The sequence below is a fragment of the Neodiprion pinetum genome, chromosome 6 (genome assembly GCF_021155775.2).
Source record: "Neodiprion pinetum isolate iyNeoPine1 chromosome 6, iyNeoPine1.2, whole genome shotgun sequence".
Lineage (NCBI taxonomy): Eukaryota > Metazoa > Arthropoda > Insecta > Hymenoptera > Diprionidae > Neodiprion > Neodiprion pinetum.
The window spans coordinates 14,853,858-14,866,228 of record NC_060237.1 but is presented as its reverse complement, the minus strand read 5'-3'; the positions used below and the strand labels follow the sequence as shown (position 1 = coordinate 14,866,228).

The window sequence follows — 12,371 nt, the reverse complement described above, 5'->3', positions numbered from 1 at the left end:
TAGGCACAGCAATACAAAATTTCGTCAAATTATCCTGCATAGTTAAAATATGTTTATCACCACTAGGAGTCTGCGGAAGTGGATTTTCTGATGGTGGTATCTCGATTATACCTGAACAGATAGTAATGTCGATGTCTTCATCCTCAAAAATATCTATTAATATATTTGAGATGTCTATTGATAGTTCATCAGTCATATCCCCTAATTTTGAAATTCTAGATGTTTTTATTTCCAAATCTAATAATGTCGTTTTCAAATTTTCCAAGGCTACCTTGACGTTATGTAATTCAATTTTGTCAAAGTGTTCTCGTTTAACTACGAGGCTAAATATGCTATATTTTCCCCTTTTTGTAATAATGACTCGGCCTTATTTTGGTTTTGCGTCACGATGATCGTCTGCATTTATTAATTCCAAATCGTTTAATTATCTGCTGACTGGTATTGTTCTCGAGTAGAGCGCCGCTCTTGGAGAAGAGTACGAAGCTTAGCGAAAAAGAAGAGAGAGCGAGTAGAAAGCAATATGGCGGCTATCAGCAAACAACTAAAAATAAAGACTCGTACATTTGTTTAATAAAAACAAGCATTTTCCTTCATCCTAAACATAAATTGGCGCCCAACGTGGGGCTAGCAGAGACAACGAGACCGAACCGAGAGTTCGCAGCAGTCAAGCAGAGACAACGAGGCCGAATCGAGGTTCGCAGCGGTCTAGCGGAGATTCATCAGTGCAATCGAGCCAAGATTGTTGGCAAGAGCAGAGCATCGCTGTGACAGTCAAACAGAGGGACATCAGGTGAGTGAGTTCCAGTCAATTCCTTTCCAATCCTATTCCGCTTTCAGTCAAAATGGCGGAGTTGAAAAATTTAACTCAGGCTCGAGCAAGCGTCAAGGGTCGTATGACTAGAATCAATAATGGTATAACCGCAAACACTAGACCGGCGGAAGCTAAAGTCAAAATTAAAATGATCGAGGAGATATTTAAATTGTTTGAAGACGTACAAGCTAAAATCGAAGTAATCAAAATCGGCAATAAAGATGATGAACGAGCTTCCAGCGTGACACAGCGAGAAGCTGACGGGGAACGTGGGGTTTTCAAAAACATTCATTTTGAAGCGGTGACGAAAGCACAGACAACAATCGATTTAGAAAAAGCACAGGAAGACGCGAGAGAGCAAGCTGAAATACAAGCTCAAGCACAGAACAACGTGGAAGCAGCAGTAGGCGGTCCGCCCAGAAACGGAGGACGCATCGATGTAAAACTTCGGACTCTGAAATTGCCGGAGATTGAAGGAGATTATAACGATTCGCTTCTCAAGGATGCATATGTATCGATGATGCATACAAACAAAAGTATTTCGGCAATCCAGAAATTTTAGTATTTCTAAAGCTCACTCAAAGGAGAAGCTTTACAGGTTATCGGCGGATTGGAGACATCGGCAGAAATTTACGAGAGCGCTTGGGAGTTATTGGAAAATAATTATGAAGACACCAAGTTGCTTATAAATACTCACATCAGCAATTTGCTTGACTTTACGGCTGTAGCGAAAAACAAGCCCGCCACTATAAAGCAACTTGTCGTGCACGTGCCCACACATCTCAAGGCGTTGAAAACGTTCAAACTTCCCGTCGAGCATTGGGACGAGCTCCTAATACATATGACAAAAACCAAATTTGATTACGTGACTCAGAAAGACTGGAAAGGAGTGCAATCGAGACAAGGAGAAGCGAAAGACGTTCGAGGAATATCTAACGTTCTTAAATGAGAGATGTCGTACTCTGGAAATGATTGACAGAGGAAAAATCAAACACGAGGCTCCAAAGCCTGCAACATCGAAGAAACAGGGCAGTTCGGTATCGTTGGCGACCGTTTCACAACAGAACTGCGCAATTTGCAACAGTCCACATGCAGTTTTTAAGTGTTCACAATTTTTGCTGATGCCTGTGGTCAATCGAATCGAAGAGGCGAAAACAAAGAGGTGTTGTCTGAATTGTTTGGGTAAAGGACACTTTGCTCAAGTTTGCCGCGCATCCGCTTGTAAAAGATGCGGAAAGAAGCATAACACACTCTTGCACCTCGGGCAAAAAGAAAAGCCAGCGACGACAGAAGAGTCATCGAAGAAAACGATTATCGCACACTGTGTGAAAGGGCAAGAGAACTTCAAGGACATTACAGATATATCATCAGTAGTCAGCTTCGTACGAAAGCCAAGCACGCAAATCGTGTTTTCAACTGCTCGGGTAACCATTGAAGATGCAAACGGAATTCAACAAAGTTTCCGTGTCCTTCTAGAGCCCGGTTCGCAGTCAAATCTCATCACAGAGGAACTCGTCAGCAGATTGAAGCTTCCATGTAAAAGACGAAACGAGATGATAAGCGGCGTGAATCAGACTCAAACAACTATCGGACGAATAGTTGAGGTCAAAATCAAGTCGATGCGTACCGCGTACGAAGCGAAGATCGAATGTCTAGTGCTACCACGCATTACCAAAAAACTACCGCAAGTAAGGGTGGACACGAAGCTCATATTCTTGCCGGAAAATCTAAATCTCGCAGATCTGAATTTTCACAAGCCACGGGAGTCATAGATATAAATAGATCTTCTTATTGGAGCTGGATTGTTCTGGGAATTGCTGTGTGCGGAGTCCATCAAACAGGAAAAGGGGTTGCCACGATTGCAAAATACGCTTCTAGCCTAGATCGTGGGAGGAGAGCTAATCAATCCAACGAACAAAAGCTCTTCACGATTTTGCGGGCTGGTTACGAACGCAGCGTTGCAAACACAATCGGAGCGATTTTAGAATCAGGAGGAAACTCAGGAGACGCGACGTTAGACAAGAGAGGAAGCAGAATGTGAACGACAATTCTGTAAGACATTGAAAGGTGATGTAAACGGGAGGTTCATTGTAGCCTTACCCCAGAAATCAGAGGTAGTACTAGGAGAATCAGAGTCACAAGCAAAAAGACGACTGTTTGCACTCGAAAAACGACTTAAGGCAAATCCAAAGATCAAATAAAAATGCATCGAATTTATGAAAGAATACGAAGAGCAAGGACATATGTCTCTGGTGCCAGATGGTACTCATTCTCGACCGGAAGACACATATGTGCTACCGCATCAGCCGGTAATTCGTCCGGAGAGTATTACAACAAAGCTTCGGGTTGTGTTCGACGCCTCAGCAAAAACATCGCTCAGCACAGCCTTAAAGGTTCGGCTAATGATTGGGCCAAATCTTCAGAAGGATCTTTTCGATATTCCTCTGCGATTCAGAGCACATGAATTCGTTTTGACCGCCGACATTGCGGCCATGTTTCGACAGATCCTGGTGCGAGAGGAAGACCGTGAACTTCAAAGGATTCTTTGGAGATCGGATTCAACGCAACCGATTCAGTTGTACAGGCTTAATACGGTTATCTACGGGATAGCACCAGCGCCGTACTTGGCCATCCACTGTCTCCGTCAACTAGCAGCCGAGGATGCGGAATTTCTGCAGACAGCAGAAGTACTCAATCGAGACTTCTATATGGACGACGTGCTTACGGGTACGGACACAATTGAGAAAGCAATCGCATTGCAACAGCAACTGTCGCAGATTTTACAGCGAGGCCAGTTCAATCTAAGAAAATGGCGCTCGAACGACAATAAGATATTAGAAAGCTTATCGTAAAACAGAGAAGTGGACCCTCTTATGAGAATCGAACAAGAAGGAGCAAAAAAGACGTTAGGCCTTCTATGGGATGCTAAGTTCGACGTTATGATATATAAAGTACACATCGAGGAATCACCGAGAAGAACACAGAGAGTGGTGTTGTCTACAATAGCACAGATTTTCGACCCGCTAGGCCTCTTGTCACCAGTACTCGTCAATGCAAAGAGCATAATGCAGCGGATGTGACAGTTGCCAATAGGATAGGACGAAAGCCTACCACTGGATCTACAAGCAAGTTGGAAACAATACTACGAGTCGTTGCCAATAATTAACGACATGCACATTTCGAGAAACATAAATCCGAAAAATTCCGAGGTAAGATTCGACCTCATCGGGTTTGGTGACGCCTCCGAAAAGGCCTACGGTACGTACATTTATGCAGTCTCGAGAAACTCGCAGGGTGTAATGATTTCACACTTAATCAGCTCCAAGAGTCGGGTGGCACCGCTCAAAACTATATCGCTACCGAAGCTTGAGCTGAACGCGGCACTCTTACTTGCTAAACTGTGCAACGCAGCGAAAGCAGCTCTCAGCGACAAAATCCGGAACATAGCCCTCTGGAGCGACTCAACAATTGTATTGAGTTGGATCACAACCTCGCCGAACATGCGCAGAACTTATGTTGCAAATCGTGTAACGTAGATTAAAGAGTTAACCCGCGAAGCATCGTGGTTTCATGTCTCGTCGAAGGACAACCCCGCGGATCTGATATCCAGAGGAATCTCGGTGGAGGAATGGATGCAAAGCAAGCTATGATGGCACGGACCAACGTGGCTGACCACAGGAGTATGGCCTGAGCAAAAGGCGATCGACATGGACACATCGGAGATGAAAGTAGCAGCAGTACTCGCCGTCACGAGAGTGACATTCGATGCCCTGAAGGACTTCTCATCATTCGACAAAATGCAACGGGTCATTGCATATTGCATTAGATTACTCTGCCGAGTGAGAAACAAATTAAAATGGTTATAAAGGGATTACCTTCGAACATAACTACCGATGAAATAAAAAACGAAATGGTGAGTAAAGAACTCACCCCGATTAACGTTAGCCAACTCACAAAAGTAACTGGCGCAGAGACATATAAATATCCAATATACACAGCAACCTTCAACAATGCTCCTGAGATTAAAAATATTTACAAAATAAAAACATTATATTATTGCATGATTAAGTGGCAAAAATATAGGAATACCAGAAAAATCACGCAATGCTACAGATGTCAGGAATTTAGACATATGGCTAATAACTGTCACAAAAAAGCCTAGTGCGTCAAGTGCGCTGGGCCACACCTTACAAAAAATTAACCTGTCCAGGGACAAATTGTCCATCCAAAATGCGCAAACTGTAATGGGGAGCACACAGCCAGCTACCCTGAATGCGAAATATATAAAAGAGTTTACAACCATAGAAACAAATATCATCAAACAAAAACTACAGGTAACACCCAGAGAAACGAGAGAGCAACAATAAGCCAAATGACAGCAGGAGTCAACAACCTGACTAATCAAACATCTTACAGGGATGCCACAGCTAATAACAGACCAAGGACATCGAGCTCAACTGAAGACGAAAACGAAAACATCGGGATAGCAGATATGTTCAAGGAACTAATGAGTAATTTTGATCTACGTGAATTTTTTTTAATTATAAGAAACACTGCTATGAAACTTAAAAAAGCTAATGATGGGTTGGAAAAATCGGCTATAATCATTGATGGTATTATGGAATATTTCTCCAATGAATGACATGAGCACCATAAAATTTATAAGTTAGAATGCGAATTCCATCAAAAATAAACTCAATGAATTAATCTATTTTGTTGAAATAAATCAAATAGACATAATTGGGATTAATGAAACTAAGTTAGATAGTCAATATACGTTGAAAATATCAGGATATATAACATACAGGTCTGATCGGACGTCGAATGGAGGGGGAGTGGCGTTGATTGTAAGAGACAATATACAACACTATGAGAAACCGCTGTTTCTTGTCAATGTCGAATCAGTTTCAGTGTATATAAAAACACAGATAGGAGATATACGTGTGATATCCGCATATATCCCCCCGGACAAAGAGCTGAGTTTAGATGACCTATGTACGATTTCAAACTGTAGTGAGAAATATATACTAATGGGAGATTTAAACGCCAGCACACGTCTTGGAACTGTATTACCAGCAACAAAAAAAATTGAGATTTACTTGAATTTTGCCTTAAGAAAAATATAACGATTGCGGCTCCAAATGAAGCAACTCATTATCCCAAGAGGGGACTGCCTGGTATAATAGACTTGTTCCTGATTAAAAATATTGGAGATTTTAACAAGCCAGAAAGTATCTGCGGGCTTAGCTCAGACCACAACCCTATTAAAATTGATGTTATTCTAAGTGCACATGAGAAAGATGACACTGTGAGATATAATATGAAGAAAATTGATTGGCTTAAATTCCAAAATGTTTTGAATGACAGGATTGATCTCAAGTTTCAAATTACACATGAGCAGTAGGGTGGGCCAAAAAAAATGAGTATTTTTTTTTTTTACTTTATACTCTGAAAATCGGTTGCTAGATACCTCTAAAGAATTCTCACCAAATATGAGCTCTTAATTTTGATAACAAGGTCCTCCGCTTTACAATTTTGCATTTTTTCCTGAGTATTAGAAACAAAAATTCATATCTCTTTGACAACTGTTTGTTAAAAACTATCTCTCCTCATATTCTTGTAGGAAATCGAACGCTCTACAAAAAAGGTCTCTTACAATTTTTTCGTAAACCTTACCGTTTAAAAGATATCAAAGCTTAAAGTTTACTCATTTTAAGAGAAATTTCTGTTTTGCTTATGAATTTTTTAACTCGCTTACAAAAAATTTTGATGAATTGCACAACTCATAGTTTTGTAGGAAATTAACTGCTCTACAAAAATGGTGTCTTATGATTTGTCGATTAAGTTAAGCGTTTAAAAGATATTCATCGTCAAACTTCAATGCATACTAATTTTAACAGTTTTTGATGAATAATTCGAAAAATTTCAATTTAATTCATAAGTTTCATGAAAATTTATTCCAATGTGAGTTCCTAAGAAAAAAGAAATGTTTTAAACTATTTTTCTTTTATTTTTTTAGTTCTACATATTATATATTTTTTAATTTTTAATTTTTAATATATATTTTTATACTATTTTTCTTTTATTTTTTTAGTTCTATATATTATATATTTTTTAATTTTTAATTTTTAATATATATTTTTATACTATTTTTCTCTTTTCGTAGGAACTCACATTGGAATAAATTTTCATGAAACTTATGAATTAAATTGAAATTTTTCGAATTATTCATCAAAAACTGTTAAAATTAGTATGCATTGAAGTTTGACGATGAATATCTTTTAAACGCTTAACTTAATCGACAAATCATAAGACACCATTTTTGTAGAGCAGTTAATTTCCTACAAAACTGTGAGTTGTGCAATTCATCAAAATTTTTTGTAAGCAAGTTAAAAAATTCATAAGCAAAACAGAAATTTCTCTTAAAATAATCAAACTTTAAGCTTTGATATCTTTTAAACGGTAAGGTTTACGAAAAAATTGTAGGAAACCTTTTTTGTAGAGCGTTCGATTTCCTACAAGAATATGAGGAGAGATAGTTTTTAACGAACAGTTGTCAAAGAGATATGAATTTTTGTTTCTAATACTCAGGAAAAAATGCAAAATTGTAAAGCGGAGGACCTTGTTATCAAAATTAAGAGCTCATATTTGGTGAGAATTCTTTAGAGGTATCTAGCAACCGATTTTCAGAGTATAAAGTAAAAAAAAAAATACTCATTTTTTTTGGCCCACCCTAATGAGCAGGGTATTGACCAACATTTAAAAAACTTAATGAAAGTAATCAGTACGTCTATTTCAATTGCAGCGCCACGAACCAAGAAAAAAAGAACAGACCATGAAATACCCCTGGAAATTAGGATTATAATTAACAGGAAAAATGCATGCCAAAAAAGTTTCATAAGACCCGTGATATAGTTTATAAGAGAATGCTTGATGGCATGAATGAATCAGTGAGAACTAAATTAAGTGAATGGAGGAACAGACTCTGGCCAGAGAAATTTGAGAATGCACATCCTGGTGATAAAAGTTTATGGGCGTTGTTGAAACAGCGAAAGACCAAAAATTCCCAAATTCCACCAATTTTCAATAAGAGCGACTATGTTTTTGAGGATAAAAATAAAATAAACCTCATAGCCCACCAATTCGAAAGAGTACACAATATGAACGTCAGTTTTGAAACCTTAAACCACCAAAAAAGAATTGCCAAAGACGTGCGGAAGTATTTTAAAGAACAGAAAATTGATCCAAAAGTTGTCAAGCTAAACACCCCTAAAGAAATTGCTAAAATTGTAAAATCGTTTAGTAACAATAAAGCACCTGGAGTTGATGAAGTTACATATATGGTGCTTAAAAGGCTTACTAGTAAAGAGCTCATTTATCTAACAAAGATAGCAAATAGTATCTTGATGCTCGGATACTATCCGAATGAATCGAAAGTAGCGGAAATAATAGCATTACCGAAACCAAATAAGAATCCAAGTCTCCCCGAGAGCTATCTTAATATGTATAAATCTCGTGTCACGATGTTTGTCCTCAATGGACTCCTAAACCACTTAACCGATTATAATAAAATACGCACACCATGTGCAGTTCGATCCAACTTGTGAGATAGGATAGTTTAAATCTCAAATTATAGTCGCAATTTTAATTTATTGCTAATTATTTGACTGTTATTATTTGACAGTCACAATTATCTGTTAACTCCAAATGATTCTAACAGATGTCGATACCTTTCGACTGGGTTGAGTAAGTAATCAATAGATGGCGCTGCTATGGTAAATCTACGAACGTGTCATATAAGCTACATTTTAACGGCATAATTACCACGTGTTGTTGACGCTATAAAATTAATTAAATTTATTTTGGAGTGAACGAAATACCGTACAATTCAATTATTTCCACTTTTTAAATTTTTGGTGTTAGCATAGCCGGCCACGTGTTACTTAGACTAAAGTGTAAATTGCATTCATATTATAATGAAGATAATACAGTGAAATTAATCCTGTTTTTTACTTATTTGTGCTTCATTGATCAAAACTTTATAATTTAACTAGCAGCCCATCCCGGCTTCGCACGGGCATATAATAATATAATAAAAGAAAATACACAATGTTTACAGTGAGTTTCTAGAAAAATAATACATTTATATTATTACATAATATTATTATATGCCCGTGCGAAGCCGGGATGGGCTGCTAGTAGGCCTATAAGTTTGCTTCCTCATATTAGCAAGGTCATCGAAAAAATTATTGAACAAAGACTGACAAGCGAAATGAAAAAAACAAATAGATTGATAAACGAACAATTTGGCTTCAGAAATAAACACAACACAGAGATGCAACTTGCAAGAGTCATCAATAATGTTACACAAAACTACAACTGCAACAAACACACAGGTGCAGTGCTACTGGATATCGAAAAAGCCTTCGATTTTGTCTGGCACTCTGGGCTATTATATAAACTCATGAATTATAACCTACCAAAATATGTAATATTCGCACTGAAGTCCTATTTGAAGAACAGAACTATGTTTATCGAGTACAATGGGATAACTTCAAACGTGAAAAATGTTGTAGCTGGGGTACCCCAGGGATCTGTCCTTGGCCCGAAATTGTATAATATCTACATTGTTTAGAGAGAAGGCAAAAAGATATGAATCATCGACGTGGGATACACGAATTAGTGATGAGAACGAGTGTGAATGAAACGAAAGTGATGTTGAGATGGAGAGAGATGATGAATACCGATGAACGAGACTTTCATTGGTTTCGATGAGGCGATACAAACCGTATCGCAAGAGAACGTTACAGAGAGTGATGATTTTACAGAGCGAGAGAACACATAGATTACACACATACATGATTTCGAGACAGTAGACAATACATGAGATACAGCTGATAGGTTTTGAGTCGCGACACGGGCAAGCGGCGAGATTTGACGCAGAGACGGCAAGTAAACATTGCACGCGAGTGTGCGTACATGTGCGAGGACGATTTTGAGTGTCGCGAGACCCACATTTAACTATTCGATACTTTGCCCAAACATACATTAATGATATTCCTAAGGTTAAAAATGTAAATATAGGTTTATTTGCAGATGATACAATACTTTACACTAGCTCCTATCGCACTGATACTATTACGAACAGACTTGAGTCTTCAGTAAATAAAATTAACAAGTATTTCAATAAATGGAAAATCAGAATGAATAAGGGCAAAACTGAAGCTATTATATTTACTAAAAGATTTCCAGAAGTTGGAAGAAAAATGAAAATAGAGAACGCTGAAATAGAATGGTCGGAGAGTGTCAAATATTTGAGGGTGACGCTCGATAAGAAACTAAATTTCACGAAACATATCACTCAGGTAGTAAACAAAAGCATAGGTTTATTAAGAATGCTGTATCCACTAATAAACAAGAAATCACGAATGTCAACAAAGAATAAGCTTCTACTGTATAGAACGGTTGTACGGCCAGTAATAACGTATGCAAGTTCTGTCTGGAGCAACACAGGTACAACAAAGTACAAAAATCTTGAAATAGTCCAAAATAAATTTTTAAGATTAATAAGAAACTTTCCAATGTATACCTATATAACATTTATGCAGAACAAATTAAATATTAAACCGATCAAGAAACACATACAAATTAAACGCCAGAAATTTTATCTGAAATTAGAAAAATCTGAAAATGTACTTATGAATGAACTCCAATATATAAATAAGAAATATAAGCATAGGAGAATCAAGCATGTTTTGTATAACTAAAGTAGAAACACTATCAATCGAGTTGAGTTTTTTAGAATCCAAGTAAAATTTTTCTCAACAATGTCAAAAGCAAAATGTAAGAGGTATATATGTATATGTATATACTTTACAGAGGTCGTAGCAATAGAATGTATAATTAATAAAAACTGAAAGTAATTAAGTAAGATTGGGAATATTGGATAAGTCAATAATAAACCATCGATGTATGAAATTATTATCAATAGTTATTGTAAATATGTACAATTAACTTGAATAAAATAATAATAATAATAATAAATAATATTCCGGAAACAAAGAAGCACCCGGTCATCCTGCCGGACAGACACCACGTGACAAAGATTTTATTAACAAGGGAGCATCAACGTTTGCTTCATTGCAGATCCGAGCAATTGTTGCATACGATTAGACAACGGTATTGGATTCTCAACGGCCGTCAAGAATCTCCGAAAGTGACAAGAAGTTGTGTCGAATGTTATCGTCGCAATCCAAACTCGCCAGAAGTATAAATGGTGATTTGCCACAAGAGCTCGTTCAAGGTTCACTAAAGCTCTTTACGAATACTAGACTGGACTATGTAGAGCCTCTACAAGTACGCGAGAGTCGCAGACGTGGAAGAGTGCATAGTTCGAAGGCTTGGATCGCGGTGTTCGTATGCTTTGCGACAAAAGCAACGCATCTAGAGCTCGTCACGGAGTTGTCCACAGAAGCCTTTCTTTTTGCACTGCGAAGATTTGTGTCAATGAGAGGAATCAGTTCAGAGATAGTTTCTGACAATGGTACTAACTTGATTGGCGCAGCACGCGAATTGAGAGAAGTTTATAATTTTTTGCAAAGGGAGCAACGAACGATCTCCGATCATTTGGCTAAGCAGCAAATTCAGTGGAAGCTTATACCACCAAGAGCGCCACACTTCGGTGGCCTTCGGAAGGCGGCGGTCAAGTCTACAAAGCGCCATCTCAATACAGTGACCAAAGGTTTTGTATCGACATTTAAGGAGTATTACACACTCTTGACTGAAATCGAATCGGTCCTAAATTCCCGACCTCTCACTCCGATATCAACCGATCCCAATAGCATCGACGCGTTAACCCCAGCCCACTTCCTGATTGGGGACTCACTCGTATTGCCAGCGGAACACGATTACCTGGCAATTCCGGACAATAGACTTTCCACGTGGTAACACCTGCAAAAGGTACGGCAGCACTTTTGGTAAAGATGGTCAAACGAATATCCGCAAGAGCTGCAAAAACGTCACAAGTGGTTCATTAAAGGCGAAAACTTGAAAATCGGTACATTGTTACTCTTGAAAGAAGATAACAACGCACCGCTTCATTGAATCATGGGGCGCGTAGTTGCAGTGCATCCAGGAGATGATAACGTCGTAAGAATGGCTACTGTGCGCACCTCAGGCGGGCTCTTTAAGAGAGCTGTGAGAAAGCTCTGTCCATTGCCAAAAGAAGAAGACGAAAATCGCGAAAAAACCGGCCTCTGGCTTGATTAGTTTATTTGTTACCTACGTTCATTATAACTTATCTATATTTTTTTTATATTCTTATTCATTTATTAGAATTTACGTCAGAAATTAGTAGATAGGATATGACAGTTCTAAATCAAAACGAACATTACGTAACCAGGTGACGTAACCATGTAACGTAACCGGTTGACGTGACCACGGCGGTCATTTTGATGGCGGCAATTTTTGATTTTTTGATGGCGGCCATTTTGACGGCGGTCATTTTTGATTTTTTGATGACGGCCATTTTGATTTTTGCTTAGTCAGACGAGCGGCCATT

At 38.2% G+C, this 12,371-nt stretch overlaps 2 protein-coding genes across 2 annotated transcripts; both read left to right on the top strand.

Moving 5' to 3' along the window:
* Window positions 1-842: 842 nt before the first annotated feature.
* On the top strand, window positions 843-2,583 carry LOC124221758 (uncharacterized). The gene is made up of 3 exons (XM_046632042.1): window positions 843-1,347; window positions 1,396-1,609; window positions 1,686-2,583. The coding sequence occupies exons 1-3, from the start codon at window positions 843-845 to the stop codon at window positions 2,581-2,583; spliced, it is 1,617 nt and encodes a 538-aa protein (XP_046487998.1).
* A 1,398-nt stretch (window positions 2,584-3,981) lies between these two features.
* Window positions 3,982-4,347, top strand: LOC138191176 (uncharacterized). The gene has a single exon (XM_069137372.1). The coding sequence runs from the start codon at window positions 3,982-3,984 to the stop codon at window positions 4,345-4,347; it is 366 nt and encodes a 121-aa protein (XP_068993473.1).
* Window positions 4,348-12,371: the final 8,024 nt, after the last annotated feature.

Excerpts from the sequence above, each read along its gene's own strand:
- LOC138191176 (XM_069137372.1), top strand. The coding sequence starts at position 3,982 with ATGCACATTTCGAGAAACATAAATCCGAAAAATTCCGAGGTAAGATTC.
- LOC124221758 (XM_046632042.1), top strand. The coding sequence starts at position 843 with ATGGCGGAGTTGAAAAATTTAACTCAGGCTCGAGCAAGCGTCAAGGGT. Across the intron at positions 1,348-1,395 it reads GATGATGCATACAAACAAAA|GAGAAGCTTTACAGGTTATC; the intron begins GTATTTCGGCAA and ends GCTCACTCAAAG. Across the intron at positions 1,610-1,685 it reads CATCTCAAGGCGTTGAAAAC|AAAGACTGGAAAGGAGTGCA; the intron begins GTTCAAACTTCC and ends TACGTGACTCAG.